The sequence below is a fragment of the Bos indicus x Bos taurus genome, chromosome 18 (assembly GCF_003369695.1).
Source record: "Bos indicus x Bos taurus breed Angus x Brahman F1 hybrid chromosome 18, Bos_hybrid_MaternalHap_v2.0, whole genome shotgun sequence".
NCBI lineage: Eukaryota > Metazoa > Chordata > Mammalia > Artiodactyla > Bovidae > Bos > Bos indicus x Bos taurus.
This window is the reverse complement of record NC_040093.1, coordinates 46,719,217-46,735,373: the sequence shown is the minus strand read 5'-3', so window position 1 is coordinate 46,735,373 and position 16,157 is coordinate 46,719,217. Positions and strand designations below refer to the sequence as shown.

At 49.6% G+C, this 16,157-nt stretch overlaps 1 protein-coding gene across 1 annotated transcript; it reads right to left on the bottom strand.

Annotated features, from left to right (window-relative positions):
- Positions 1 to 416: 416 nt before the first annotated feature.
- Positions 417 to 9,363, bottom strand: SNX20 (sorting nexin 20). The gene is made up of 4 exons (XM_027513616.1): positions 8,972 to 9,363; positions 5,406 to 5,544; positions 3,849 to 4,000; positions 417 to 2,311 (listed from the first exon to the last, which is right to left on the bottom strand). The coding sequence occupies exons 2-4, from the start codon at positions 5,533 to 5,535 to the stop codon at positions 1,643 to 1,645; spliced, it is 951 nt and encodes a 316-aa protein (XP_027369417.1). The 5' UTR covers positions 5,536 to 5,544; positions 8,972 to 9,363; the 3' UTR covers positions 417 to 1,642.
- Positions 9,364 to 16,157: the final 6,794 nt, after the last annotated feature.

The window sequence follows — 16,157 nt, the reverse complement described above, 5'->3', positions numbered from 1 at the left end:
TTACATCTGTGGTGCAAGGTACCCGAAAAATCTGCTGAGAAGCTCTTTACCATGATTTCCTTGCTTGAGGATTTTGGACCACGTTGTGTGTATTTAGATTCCACAACTGGGTGAGTACCAGCTTGCTGTTCAAATCCTAGATGCCCCACTGTCTCTCAATGCAATATTTGACTCACGCCTTTCCTCAATGTTCCTTTCTAGGAAGCAGGTTTATTCCACGTGGACCGTTACATTGAGAGCTAACTCTTTGCTCTCCCAGCTTTTTGTTGGAAACTCCTAATAAACTCCCCATATTGGGCATTTTTTTCTTTCTTAGTGAATATTTGTTACGTCTAACAGTTGATAGCTTTTATATTTGATGAAGAACTTGTAAAATCTGTATAATCGTTTTTACCATTACAAAAGAATTGCAGCTCTTTTTATTTTTCCATTTATACTTTAATTTTCCACATGTCAAGATTTCCAAGACATCCAATCTCTTCCACTTAAAACATCTTTCTCCTGGGGTAAATTGAGATACTTGAAGGCTTTATCTGTGTCAGTCTGTATCTAACCTCCAGGAAGGAGCCTGGTGGGGCCACTCCAGCTGCCGCCACATGGTGTCGCTGTTGAATACCTTCAGTGCAGTTCAGTGAATGCTTGTCCGTTGTTCTTGGCTGAGCCAGATCCTGGCTCAGGCCAGTGGTGCCCCACACTAAGATTCCCAAATTACAGCCTCTTTAGTATACCCTGATAAACTCAGTTACATGGTTTAGGTCTTCAGGGACTACTAATCTGATGGACATACAAGATCCAAACCAGCTTGTATCACTAACTCCTGGACCTGTGCTGAACCCAGTTATTGGTCTGGAATCCACTTCATCTGGGGACCCCAATCCATTGTCCCTCAAATGGGGAGGTGTTGAGCATTAAATCTCTTCTACCCAGAGTCCCGCCTCCCTGCAGGGCTATTTCTACATAATCCAGAAAGGCCATTCAAAGGACAGCTGCCTTACAAATGAAAAACCCACCCCAAGGTGGTGATTGCTGGTTCTAGATCAGGACCCTCCAGCCTTCCAATTGTTGACATACAGCCCATCCTGGGGACAAAGCCTTGAGGAGCAGTAGCTGATCTTTTGTTTTGCTGAACTGGGCTGAAACCTAGGACAGAAGAGCTAGAACACTTAGGATAGTCAGTGGGAATATTTGCAAGCCAGGTCAAGGAGGGAGGAGCAAAGAGAAGATACTCTGGACACCTAAGGAGAGAGGTCTGTGAGGAAACGGATTAAGCTTTGTCTGTGATGGGCAGCCTAAACCTGTCCTCCAGTGGCCTACAGAAACCCCCCAGCAAGGCAGATACGACTCTCCAGTGTTTCTGCAGCTGGGTTTGTGGTTTTGAGATGGATCTGGATGGGGCCAGATGGGCCAGATGGACCTGGCATCAAGAGGACACGGACACACGCAGAGGCTTTCAAGGACACCCGGGAGCATCTCGGTTCAACACAGCAGACTGGGGGTGGGGGGCAACACAGGAGCAGAAGAGGGGCCTGTTAAAGTCACGGCCACAAGCTAGAGCCCCAAGTGGCTCGACCCGCTCAAAACCAACCCCAGTGAGCCCCTGAGCAATGGCGAGCCCCCTTCTCCAGCTTCCCCAGCAGGCGGCTCAGGACAGGTACTCCTGGACCGTCAGTTCCTTCAGGGTGAAGCCCCGGAGGGCGGGCTTCCGGAGCTGGCTCTCCTCCAGCCTCTTCTGCAGGGACACGAAGTCCTTGCCCAGCAGGTAGGCCAGGCGGGCCATGGCGTCCAGCAGCGGGGCGTAGTAGCGGTGGCCCTCGCGGGCCTGCAGGCACTGCAGGGCCCGCTCCCCGACCGCGAAGGCCTCGGCGGGCCTGTCCAAGTCGCGGTGGCACACCAGCATGGCGCACAGGGCGGGCACCAGCAGCACGGGGCAGTGCGCCGTGAGCTTCTCCTGCAGCGGCACCACGCGCATCAGGATGTCCAGGGCCTTGGTGTACTGGCCGGCGCGCAGACAGCCGAAGGCCTCCTTGAGCTCGGGCCGCGTGAGGAAATCGATGAACTCGCGCGAGCGGCGCACGCAGCGGATGGCGTAGAGCACGCTGAGGTACTCCTTGAGGGCCAGCTTGCGTTCCGAGATCATCTCCTCGGTGAAGTTCCCTATCAGGTGCTTCTTGGGGAAGACCACGTCTTCGATCTCTTCCCGGAAAGTCTTTAGGAGTTTCTTCTGGAGCGTCTCGAAGTCGGAGTAACGCCTTTCCAGGACGGCTTTATTGCTGTCAAAGCTCCCGGTCTGGATGACCACGATCTGGTACATCTGCGGAGAGAGGGAGGGAGCACGCCTTTGACAACAGCCTCACCGCGGGTTTGCAATGGCCGAGGAGAGCCCCAGAGCCCAGGAAATGAAATAATGATGATGCCCTGAAAGCCTGCCCTGGAAATGGGTGATCGTTATCTGAGATTCTGTTTTAAATTGGCTGAGCCAGTAAAAGCGAATCATGAATGACAAGAAGTCAACCGGAGAATAACAAAGCGACCGAGGGGTATGAGGTGGGGAAGGCATCCCGGGGTTGAAAGTCCACAAAAGAACTTGCCGGCGCAGCGAGGCTCTTTGGTGTTACAGGGTCAAAACTGAACTGGGAAGCTTGGATGAATACCATCGGTGTTTTCCAAGTGTGGAACTCCTCGGAGATGGTTTTAGGTAATATACTGGCAGTGATATTATATGGATCAACCTGGAAATGGGTGATCGTAGGCAGTGATATTATATAGTAAGGAAACTATTCTTTTCTCTTCTCTTTCAAGAGGATGCCGATGAAGGCACAGACTGTTTGGGTAATGATTCCAGCCCACCACAGGCTAGCTGTGTGGTTTCAGGTGGGCACTTGAACCTCTCTGAGCCTCAGTTTTCTCATCCATGAAATAGGATAGTGACCTGGCCTGCCTCACTGGGCGAGGATTAAATGAGTTGATGCACTGAAGCCATGATGTGCAGTCAGCACTGCTTCAGCTATTATTATTACTCCAGCCCCTTGCAAGGAGTGGGGAGGGTGGGGCAAAGAAAGGTTTGTGTGGCTCTCCCATTGTCATTAACTTCTTGTCTGACATAGGCTGAGATTCCATTTTAACAGAGAAAGTAAAAAGTTGTTTAGTCACTCAGTCGTGTCTGATTCTTTGTGACCCCATGAGTGTAGTCCACCGGGCACCTCTATCCATGGAACTCTCCAGGCCGGAATACTGGAGTGGGTTGCCATGCTCTCCTCCAGGGGATCTTCCCAACCCAGGGATCAAACCCAGGTGTCCCATCTTACAAGTGGATTCTTTACCATCTGAGCCACCAGGAAAGCCCTTTAACAAAGAAATCAGCCTCAAGCCTAGCTTTCCACTAACCATGGTAACCAGCTAAAATTTAATGACAGCCCTGAGCTTTCTTTCTATTTACTTTAATATTGACCTTTTCTTATGCTGGTTTTCCATGTAAGGTATCTCCCTTGGAAATAAATCTGTTCATTTTAGAAAGTGATCCACTTTACAGAAAAAAAAATTAGGTACATAATAATAAAAATTATACAAGGATCTCAAAAACAATGAAGAAGGGACACAGACAATAATAGCAGGTAACACAGGATTTAAACTGGACCATTTGCTTGTTAGAATAAGGGACTATAACTCCTCCTATCCTCACAGTGCTGAGTGGGAAATCTCACTGTTGGACTGGTTTTTGCCCAAAGAGCTTTGTGAGTTAAAGTGTGTGGATCCATTTCATGGACTGGGAGACTGAGGCCCCACCAGCCTTGCCCAATGCCAGGAAGGAGGCCGTGAAGGTGAGCCATGGCTCTCTGATCTCTGCTTACCACAAACTTGGAGACTTTCCTCTCCTCGATGCGGGCGGAGGCGATCTCGAAGAGCAGTTTGACGTGCTTCCAGCAACATTTCTGGGCCCGCCAGTACTCCTGCAGCTCCCGCGTGGTCATGCTGGAGTTGGAGCTCGGGCTGCCCTGGGCCTCTGGAAGCACAAGCACTTAAGGACTAGTACAGCTTGGTGCGCTTTAGGGGCAAGGACTGGGGGAGGAGACCGGGTCTGTCTGGGATGAGCAGAGGGAGTCCAGAAGCGCTGTGAATATCCCCCTCCCTCATCCCAAGTCTGGCATCAGCCAGCCTCCTGCACCCAATCCGCCTGAATTCACCCTACCACGGACAACCTGAAACGGCCCATCCTCCCAGGTGGCTTCTTGCTGGGAAACGCAGTGTGTTTGTGGTCTATCGTCCACTTCTAGCCGTCACGAGACCCCATGCTCCAAATCCAGCAGGGATGTGACTGGTTGGTTTCTGTCCTCCCCACAGCCCTGGCTGACGCCGTGGTCCCCGCCAGCCTGCTGAACGCACCCCAGCAGATGGCGCGGGGAGCTGCGAGGCTGCCTGGCTCCAGGCTCCGCTTAACTGACCCCTCCCTCCTCTCTCATCTCATTTCCCACACTCCCTGCTTTTTCTTGCACATGCCAATTCTTCTGCCGCAAATGCCATCCTCTTTCCCTGCCTGGGAAATAACAGTGTGTCTTAGATCTCACTTAGATCTCAGCCATCCTGAGACTCTTGGGAAAGACCGGGATCCTTCCTCCCCACTAAAAGCACAGGTCACTGTGCATTTTATTTTAAGGGGCATGTGTCCCAGGAGCCCTTTTCCAAACTCTGTCTTTCAAGACCCAGCCCACATATTGCTTCAGTGGCCCTTTGCTGTTAGAATAAGAGCCTCCCACCTTGTCCATGTAGCCTTTTCCGGGGCATCTTAAATTGTTTTCTACAGATCTGTTTCCTTACTAAACTTGAAGGCCAGCGAGGTTTTTGACTGATCCTATTTCCCCATGCCTGCACAAGGCCAGGAATAGAGCGGGCGTTCACTGGGCATGTCCTGAAGGGTTGCATGAATATGGCAGACGTTTCCTCCAGGAGGTGGCGCTATAGCAGACACTGTCAGTGCCCGGCCACGCCCCCTTGGTACTCACTAGTCAGGAACACTGCATGGGCTATTGGAAGCACTTAGGACGTCCCCCTGAGGGATGAAGGATGGGGCCAGCGGACAGCAGCCTGGCCTCCTTGCCTCCGGGTGGGACAGCTCTGAGGTGTGCTCCATACGGTCTCCCAGATGACCCCCGTTGGGAGTCACCCACAGTGGTCATCTTTTCATCCACACCATGTACTGGTTTCCTATTCCCTTCCTCGCCTCCCCACTCCCCTGCCAACCTCCTGGATAAACCACTTGCACCAAATCCTTGTCTCAGTGTGTGCTTTGTGATAACCCAAGTTATGTGAGCTTCCCTGTTTCTTGTAGCCTCCACTGAAGTACCCACATTTGAATTTCAAATGTCTTCAAATGTCTATGCCCTCCACCAAGCCCCAAGCTTCAAGCTCACCTAAGTGGTCCTCAGGTCCTGGACGTGGGAGGTCTGGGCGGGGAGCTGATGCTTTCGGCGTGGTACCTGCCATGTCCTGGCATATGGGTCCTGTCCACCCAGGACTCCCAGGATGCTTGTGACTTGCCATGCTCCAAGGCTGCCAGGAAAACAAGAGAGAACAGTGAGCGCCCACTCCTGTTGTGGGTGCTTGTGGGTATTGGGGTGCCACTTCTGAGCCCTCCACTGCCCACCTAGCCCTCTGACCAACTGACAGGTGCTAAACCTAGGTCAGGCCCTTTTCTGGACTGATCAGTCCAAGGCTGAGCAGAACCTTCTCTTATTGTTAGGGTCCTTATACTATCAAGTTACTCTGAATTTTAAATGATGTGATTTCAAGCAAAGGTAATGGCTTTGATGACAAATCAGGAGAAAGACACTGGCTTGTCCAGAAAAATGTGCCAATATCATATTATGTTACATGTTCAAATGAAATCTGTGTCCAAAACAGGGAGACTGGCATATATCCTTCCCTTCTCTCTCTCTCTATCTTTAAGCAAACATTTACTAACAACTTGTTATACCTACTTCATATACACGCAGGCTCTTCACATACACTATCTGGTTTAATACCCACACTAATCTGTCACAGGGCTTCCCTAGTGGCTCTGACGGTAAAGAATCTGCCTGTAATGCAGGAGACCCAGGTTCGATCCCTGGGAAGATCCCCTGGAGAAGGGAACGACTGCGGCTAAGTTGCTTCAGTCATGTCTGACTCTGTGCGACCCCATAGATGGCAGCCCACCAGGCTCTGCCATCCCTGGGATTCTCCAGGCAAGAACACTGGAGTGGGTTGCCATTTCCTTCTCCAATGCATGAAAGTGAAAAGTGAAAGTGAAGTCACCCAGTCATATCCGACTCTTAGCGACCCCATGGACTGCAGCCTACCAGGCTCCTCCATCCGTGGGATTTTCCAGGCAAGAGTATTGGAGTGGGGTGCCATTGCCTTCTCCAAAGGGAATGACTACCTACTCCAATATTCTTGCCTGGAGAATCCCATGGACAGTTCATGGTGGGCTACAGTCTATAGGGTCGCAAAGAGTCGGACACAACTGAGCAACTAACGCAACACAAAATAATCTTGTCATGACTTCAGTAACAGATGAGGAAACTGAGGTTTAGTCTGAGGTCATGTAGTCAGTAAGTGTGCCCAACCAGCAAAGCCTCATGCTTGTAACATGCAGGCGTCACACCCTGCATTCAGTACCCACTCTCTCACTTCATCTGAATCTATGCATAGCAGGAGTTTCTCATCTCCATGCTATGATTAAGGAACTGAGACTTAAGAGTTGCCAGGATCAAGAGCTGGTAAATGGTGGGCAGGACACCAACGCAGGCGGGTCTGCCGTCAGAATCCTCTCCCTGGTACTCAGGGGAGGGTGGGCAGCGGGAGACCTGGGGTTTAGTTTATGCATGACTCTTGTCTGGGACCCAGGTAAGTGAGCAAGATGAGCTGGTGCCTGGAAACTATTTAACTTTTCTGGGCCTCAGCCACCTATGAAAGGGGCATAATAATCTTCATGAGGCTGGTGTGAGGGCTAAGTCGGGCATACCATGCAAAGCTTTAGCTCAGGGCTGTGCAGGTCCCAGGCACCATATAATGGGCTCTCTTAGTGTCTGACATGTGATAGATGCTCTGGGAAATATTTGAGAAATAAATGACTCTGATTTAACGTGTAAGTTGGAATAGAATTTAAAATGTTTGAGACGAATTAGAAAAGGGGACAGTTAAAACATTGGCTCAGATGGAGTAGCTGGGGTACCACTTAGGCACAGAAATTCCAAAAAGAAGGGTGCAGATGGCTTCATCTCCTTCTTAACACGCTTGGATCCCTTAACGTGCTCAATGTCCCTTAACCCTCGGGAGTTCTCCAGGGAGGTCTGTGCTTGTGTCCAGTGGGTAGCTCTCTAGAACCCTCCATCCAGCCTCACCCTAAACAGACAGGAAACTGGAGCACGGAGCAGCACATGGTTGACCCAGGGCTGCACGTGCTCGAGTACCTTATAGTTTTTTCCCCTTAAGGAGTCTTGACCAACTGTGGATCTGTAGGCAAGTTATTTAACTGCAAGTCTCAGTTTCCCCATCTGAGAGCTGTGACTACCAACCCTGTCTTGCTGACAAGATGATAGATGGCAAGGAACAGGTTCTCTACATTCTGGTAGGTGCCCAGGCAAGATAGCAGATGGTCCACATGCTCTCTTGTCTAAGGGACTTTTGGTAGCCAGGACTCTGAGGGGCTCAGTGATTCCTGTGGGCACTCCTATGCACCTGCTTCAGTTAGCTCATCTGTAAAATGGGTGATGGCAAAGAGAACTGGCCTCAGTGGTCCCTGATCTAGCTCTGTTGTCTTGATCAGGCAGCTGGTGCCAGGTCAGAAGCTCTGTTTGCCCACAGACCCCGTGAGACCCCAGGAATGATGACCTTCGTGGGGCATTCCACAAAAGACCTGGGAAAGCTGAGCATGAACACAGGGCTTAGAGTAAAAATCAAATTCAGCAGCCAAAGCCAACTCCTGGAGGTTTCCTTTTATGGGATGGGCTGAGACCGGAAAGTGGCAAGGGCTGCATCCACGGAGGTTCTAGCCTTCAGTCTCCTCATCTGCAAGGTGGGGAAAGCAGTCCTGTCACTCCAGAAGCTCTTTGGGGGACAGCTGTACGTGGGGTTCTGTGGGCCCTTCCCTCCCGTCTCCCCACCCCACAGAGCAAAGATGTCTAGACTTTACAATAAAATATGACAAGTGTTGGTGCTCTTGGCTTGGGGGCCTGTCTGTGGCCCAGCGGACAGCAGAGTCCCAGCCCCTCCACCATGCAGCTCCCAGGAGCGGTCTCCCTGCTCCTTCCCTCCCATGTACCCTGAGCCTGCTTCTCCCTCCAAGGACTGCCCTCCAGGCCGGGTCTTCTGATGCTGATGGGCACACAGGGCCCCCTTCCACGCTACCTCTCTGAGGGCCTGCAGGGCTTCCGTCAGGGGTGAGAGGCCAGCAGAGCAAAGCACCCTGGTCTGACCCAGGAAGCAGCAGATCCTGGACCTTGGACGGGCACACTCATGAATGTGAGCGTCCATCACAATCACAACTTCCTCGGGGGTGGGGATGGGGGTGGAGGTGTCAAACGCTTGTAAAAAAGCAGACTTCCTGTTCCCAACGTCAGAGAGTCCCATCTATAGGTTCTGGGGTGCGCCCTGGATTCTGAATTTTGATCCAGATCCGAGGGCTGTACTGAGACAAAGAGCCAGTTCCCCTGGCACCACTTTTTGAGAAACACAGGTGTGGTGGCATATTCCCCAGGCTCAAGAAGGGGTGCAGAGGCGCCTGGCACTTCAAAAGGAATTGAGGCGATGGAGGGTCGAGGAGTTGCTCCAGTATGCTAAGGGGAGTCCCTCATATCTGAGGGGAGCCCTGTGTATCTGTCACCAGCCCTACTCCCTCCCACCCTTCCCCCAAGAGGTACTGAGGGCTGGTCACAGGGGGAAGGGGCTCAGGTCACAAGCGGGCAGAGGCCCGCTGAGCTTGGGATCAGACACTGACCTGAGGCTTCTGGTCCTGTGCGTGTCCAGGGGTCCTGGAGAGGTGTCACACGGCCCCCTTCAGCTCTCCATTCCAAACTCGGGCTGAGCAGGTCAGTGGCTGCCGCTCTGCTAAGTTCCCCGTATGAAAACAGGAAATAGGCTGTGTGACCCGCTCCCGGTCGCCCTAGCTGATTGGCTGATAAGAGACGGTAGGTAATGAACTCGGCTGATAGACTGAGCTGCCCCTGTGGGCAGGATCTGGGAGGGAGCGGTGGGCCTGCATCTCAGTTCCCACAGGCTTGCAGCAGCTTGGCAGACCCTCAGGGTCCTCAACAACCTCTAGCATTTGGACAAAAGCTCTTTAATGTTCATTATCCTACCCTAGTGGAGAAGGAAATGGCAAGCCACTCCAGTATTCTTGCCTGGACAGTCCCATGGACAAAGGAACCTGGCGGGTTGCACTCCATGGGGTTGCCCCACAGAGTTGGACACAACTGAAGCGACTTAGCACAGCACATCCTACCCTAGTGAGCTAGGCATGGTGGGGGCCATCCTGCTTCATGGACAGATGGGGAAGCTGAGGTTTGGAGCAGAGAGCTGGTGGGATGCGGAGCAGGGCCAGATGAAGGGCGTGGGGGGTTAGATTCAGAGTGCCTGTCTCTGGCAGATGATGCATCCCACATGTCCGATGGAAAGTACCAGGGAGGCCAAATCTCTGGGCAGTGGTGTGATTTATAGCCACAGTGCTGTGGCCAGAGGGCAGGGGGCTGGGGCCAGACAAAAAAAATAAAGGCTTCCCAGCACCTCCCGCACCCTCTAAGTCCACCATGTGTCTCTTCCTCCCCCTCCCCAGTCCTGATTCTGATGGGGGTAAGTTCCTTGCTTTTCTTTGTAATTTATCACCTACTAACAGATCCCCAAATAATAAAGTTTCATTTTACTCACTTTATTTATTTATTAACTGTGCTTGGTTTTCACTGCTGCTCAGGCTTCTCACTGCCGTGGTTTCTCTGCTGCAGAGCACCGGCTCTAGGGTGCACAGGCTTCAGTAGCTGTGGTTTCCAGGCTCTAGAGCACAGGCTCAACATTTGTGGCACACAGGCTTTGTTGCTCTGCAGCGTGTGGGATCTTCCCAGGCTAAGGATCAAACCTGTATCCCCTGCATTGGCAGCGGATTCTTTATCACCGAGCCAACAGAGAAGCTCAGACAACTTTTACTAATTTTTTGAGTTAAAAACTGAACCACACATACTGTTTATAGGCTTTGGTTTATACTGTTCATAGGCCTTGTTTCTTTCATTCAGGATTTCTATGGATAAGATTCATCAGTCTGTGTGTGTTTAGCTAAAGATTTTTTTTTTCATTTTCCCTGCTATATTGCTACATTATTTGAATACCTCAGTATTTATCCTTTTTTTTTTTTTTTTTCTATAGATGCACATTTGGGTGGTTGCTGGTTTGGGCCATCATGATCAGGGCCACTGGGAATATCCTTGCACATTCATCCAAGTGCAGGTTTATCTAAATTGAAGTTACTGGGTCTCAGAGTATAAATGGCTTCAACTGTACTCAGTTATACCAAACCTTTTTCCTGAGTGGTTGTGTCATTCTGCAGTCACACCAACAGTGTAGGAATGTTCTAGAAGTTTCACATCCTCACGTACACTTAGTATGGTCAGTTTTTTAGGTTTTTTTTCCAGTCATTCCAGTGGGTTTGCAGTGGTATCTCATCATGGTTTTAAGTTGCATTTCCCTTAATGACTGGTGAGCGTGAGCATCTTTTCATTGGCTAATTTGCCATCTTTCTATTGTCTTTGGTGAAAGGCCTGTTCAAGTCCGTTGCTCATTTTTTTGATTGGATTATTTTCCTCATGGTCCCTGATATTTTTTATGTGATGATTAGGTACATGTGCGTCTCGGTATCCTTTCCCATCCTATGGTTTGCGTTTGTACTCTCTATAATGAGGTCCCTTGAGAAATAGAAGTTGTCAACTTTAAAGCATTCAACCATATCAATCTTTTCTTTCAATGCCATATCTTGGATATTGTTCAAGCAACGGACTTGAACAGACCATGGACATTGCTCCTTTATTGTTCTTTATGGTTATTTCTTCAACAACTATGAAGCTTAAGATGACTTAAGATGCACAAAGCACTTAGGACATTGCTGGTACCTAGCAAGTAATATACAAACACGAGCAATTTTTGTTATTCTACAAACATTTCTAGTTCGCCTTTCGCATTTAGTGCTGTTTAATACCCTCAGAGCAAGTAGATTTTGTGTGTGTGGTGTGAGGTAGGAGGTCCATTGTGTTTTTTTCCCCCTCATGTTCACCTACGGGCCTTGTTTATTGAAATAAACTGCTCTGCAGAGCCATCGCTGTTATACAAAGAGTATCCACATGTGGCAGGGTCTCAGGAGTTGGGTCATCAGTAGTGTGCCTCTGGCCTGCTAGCTGGCGAGCCCCTTGGGTGCGGGGCCGTATCCCCCTCACCTGCACCTCGCACTGCTGCAGAGAATGCCTGGTGTGTCATGGTGACGCAGGCTCTGTACAGAACGAGGCTGGAACTCCATCTCTTCTCCTCTTTGAGTCCAGTCCTAGGCCTGGGATCTTTGAAATGCCAGGGTAGATTCTGAGCCCTTCTCTGCAGCACTGTGAGCCTCTCACACAGCAACCAGCAATTGTGGGGAATGAGTGTGTAGAAGCCATCACTGCTTCCTCTTCTGGGGTGGGGGATGCTCTTTGGAAACCACCAGCCATGCAGGGGTGTCTGACTTGCATAGGAAGGACCTAACTGGACCAGAGTGACCAAGAAAGGCCATGCCTGGCCATCTGCCAGGGGTTGGCTTTTCTCTGAAGGACAGGGCTCCACAAGGTAGAGGACATCTGTGTGTCTACAAAGACGGACAAGATCCCACTGTCATGGGGGTGGGAGTGGTGACAGGAATGGGCACCCCCCCACTGCAGTTCTGCAACCAGATAGTGAAGAGGGAACACCAAGAGGCCCTGGGGACTCAGGAAGGGAAGCGCTGGTATCTCAGAGTCTAGGTGTCTCTCCCAGAATTCACACTGCTTGGACCTTTCACTGGGCTCCCACCACATACCCCCTAAACCAGGACCCTCTGTGATCTGCTGGCTGCTCACTTCTTGACCTCATTCACAACCCCGCCCCCAGCATCACTTCCCACACAGCTACCCGGCCTGCTTTCTCTTCCTCAAGCGTGCAGCACAGCCTCTGTCCTTGCAATTCCTTTAGCCAGCAATGCCCTGCTCTCGGTCCCTTCCATGATGGGCTCTTCTCTTTTTCATCTCCAGGGGCAGCTCCATTGTCTCTCCTTTGTGCGGCCCTCCTTGACTCCTCTGTCTGGACCCATCATTGCTTTGCTTACTTGTTTAGTGCCCATCTTGAATGCTTTGATTGCAGTGACTTGGTCTGTGTCAGCATTCTGTCCCCAGTATCCACTGCAGCGACTGTCGCTTAATGGGTGCTCAGTAATTGTGTGAATGAATTAATGAGTGGGCAGAGATTGGCCTGTGACTCCTGACTCATTGTGAAACCTGGGCAGGCCACCGACCTCTCTGAATGTCAGTTGCTCTAACTGCAACGTGAGATTAAATTAACGGTCTCTCAGCACCAAAGCATTCCACATTAGGCAAATAATTGAATACTGTAACTTACTACTCACTGCTGCTCTGGGTGTGTGACAAGCTTGGAACTCCAACACTGAAACACTGATCTCAGAGAGGCAGTAATGAGCTGTGGCCTGAGCAAAATCTTAGTTCCTTGACCGGGAATTGAACCCGAGGAGCCTGGATGAGGGATTTGATTTAGGTCATACCTGAATGGTCTAGTGGTTTTTCCCTACTTTCTTCAATTTCAGTCTGAATTTGGCAATAAGGAGTTCATGATCTGAGCCACAGTCAGCTCTCGGTCTTGTTTTTGCTAACTGTATAGAGCTTCTCCATCTTTGGCTGCAAAGAACAGAATCAAATCTGATTTTGGTGTTGACCATCTGGTGATGTCCATATGTAGAGTCTTCTCTTGTGTTGTTGGAAGAGGGTGTTTGCTATGACCAGTGTGCTCTCTTGGCAGAACTCCATTAGCCTTTGCCCTGCTTCTTTCTGCACTCCAAGGCCAAATTTGCCTGTTACTCCAGGTGTTTCTTGACTTCCTACTTTTGCATTCCAGTCTCCTATAATGAAAAGGACATCCTTTTTGGGTGTTAGTTCTAAAAGATCTTGTAGGTATTCATAGAACTGTTCAACTTCAGCTTCTTCAGCATTACTGGTCGGGGCATAGACTTGGATTACCGTGATGTTGAATGGTTTGCCTTGGAAACGAACAGAGTTCATTCTGTCGTTTTTGAGATTGCATCCGAGTACTGCATTTCAGACTCTTTTGTTGACTATGGTGGCTACTCCACTTCTTCTAAGGGATTCCTGCTCACAGTAGTAGATATAATGGTCATCTGAGTTAAATTCACACATTCCAGTCCATCTTAGTTCGCTGATTCCTAGAATGTCGACATTCACTCTTACCATCTCCTATTTGACCACTTCCAATTTGCCTTGATTCATGGACTTAACATTCCAGGTTCCTATGCAATATTGCTCTTTACAGCATTGAACCTTGCTTCTGTCACCAGTCCCATCCACAAATGGGTGTTGTTTTTGCTTTGGCTCCAACCCTTCATTCTTTCTGGAGTTATTGCTCCACTGATCTCCAGTAGCATATTGGGCACCTACCGACCTGGGGAGTTCATGTTTCAGCATCCTATCTTTTTGCCTTTTCATACTGTTAATGGGGTTCTCAAGGCAGGAATACTGAAGTGGTTTGCCATTCCCTTCTCCAGTGGACCACATTCTGTCAGCAATGCCAAAGAATGCTCAAACTACAACACAGTTGCACTCATCTCACACATTAGTACAGTAATGCTCAAAATTCTCCAAGCCAGGCTTCAGCAATATGTGAACTGTGAACTTCCAGATGTTCAAGCTGGTCTTAGAAAAGGCAGTGGAACCAGAGATCAAATTGCCAACACCCGCTGGATCATCAAAAAAGCTAGAGAGTTCCAGAAAAACATCTATTTCTGCTTTATTGACTATGCCAAAGCCTCTGACTGTGTGGCTCACAATAAACTGTGGAAAATTCTGAAAGAGATGGTAATACCAGACCACCCGACCTACCTCTTGAGAAACCTGTATGCAGGTCAGGAAGCAACAGTTAGAACTGGACATGGAACAACAGACTGGTTCCAAATAGGAAAAGGAGTACGTCAAGGCTGTATATTGTCACCCTGCTTATTTAACTTATATGCAGAGTACATCATGAGAAACGTTGGGCTGGAGGAAGCACAAGCTGGAATCAAGATTGCCGGGAGAAATACCAATAACCTCAGATATGCAGATGACACCACCCTTATGGCAGAAAGTGAAGAGGAACTAAAGAGCCTCTTGATGAAAGTGAAAGAGGAGAGTGAAAAAGTTGGCTTAAAGCTCAACATTCAGAAAACTAAGATCATGGCATCTGGTCCCATCACTTCATGGCAAATAGATAGGGAAACAGTGGAAACAGTGGCTGACTTTATTTTTTGGGCTCCAAAATCACTGCAGATGGTGACTGCAGCCATGAAATTAAAAGACACTTACTCCTTGGAAGAAAAGTTATGACCAACCTAGACAGCATATTAAAAAGCAGAGACATTACTTTGTCAATAAAGGTCCGTGTAGTCAAGGCTATGGTTTGTCCAGTGGTCATGTATGGATGTGAGAGTTGCACTATAAAGAAAGTTGAGTGCCAAAGAATTGATGGTTTTGAACTGTGGTGTTGGAGAAGACACTTGAGAGTTCCTTGGACTGCAAGGAGATCCAACCAGTCCACCCTGAAGGAGATCAGTCCTGGGTGTTCATTGGAAGGACTGATGTTGAAGCTGACACTCCAATACTTTGGCCACCTGATGCGAAGAGCTGACTCATTTGAAAAGACCGTGATGCTGGGAAAGATTGAGGGCAGGAGGAGAAGGGGACGACAGAGGATGAGATGGTTGGATGGCATCACTGACTCAATAGACATGGGTTTGGGTGGACTCAGGGGGTTGGTGATGGACAGGGAGACGTGGCATGCTGCGGTTCATGCGGTCGAAAAGAGTCAGACACGACTGAGCGACTGAACTGAACTGAGCCTGGATGAGAACCAGGAATCCTAGCCACCAGCCCAGCAAGTGCTAGAGGCTGGAAGCAAATTTTCCCTGGCTGTTGCTTCCATTTGAAAGCAAGAATATTTCAAGGAAGCAAAAACTGTAAAAACAGGTGCAAAGTTTATTGTTAGCGGCAAGCACAACAAGTGACAGAGCACACAGAGAAACAATTTGTTAAGATACCAGCAAGGCAGAAATACGTACCCCCAGAGAGAAAGGGTGTGGGCGTCCCCGAAATGAGGAAGAGTGCAGCGAACAGACTGTGAAGCCATTTATATAAGGCAGTTCTTCCAGGTCCTGGCTTATCTCTGGCCAATTATCTGGTTTCTTTTTCCACACCTGCCCTGCCCTAGGACCCTTTCCAACATGTGTGTGCAACATTTTTACAAAATGGATTCCAGCCCAGAGGCCTACGGGGATTGGGGTTGGAGTGTCACCTATTAATGGAGAAGGAACTGGCAACCCACTCTAGTATTCCTGCCTGGAGAATCCCGTGGATGGAGGAGCCTGGTGGGCTGCTGTCCATGGGGGTCACACAGAGTTGGACATGACTGAAACGACTTAGCATGCATGCATGCATTGGAGAAGGAAATGGCAACCCACTCCAGTGTTCTTGCCTGGAGAATCCCAGGGACGGTGAAGCCTGGTGGGCTGCCGTCTGTGGGGTCGCACAGAGTCGGACACGACTGAAGTGACTTAGCAGCAGCAGCAGCATCACCAATTAAACGGGCTTCCCTGGTGGCTCAGTGGTAATGAATCTGCCTGCCTATACAGGAGACACAGGAGGCACAGGTTAGACCCCCGAGTTGGGAAGATCCCCTGGAGAAGGAAATGTAAAACCACTCCAGTATGCTTGCCTGGGAAATATTTTCCATGGACAAAGGAGCCTGGCAAGTTACAATCCATGGGGTTGCAAAAGAGTGAGACAGGATTTAGTGACTTAGCAGCAACGTCACCTATTACGGCCTGGTGCCCTCTCCTGTTTGACTCCCAAAGAGCCTTTGTG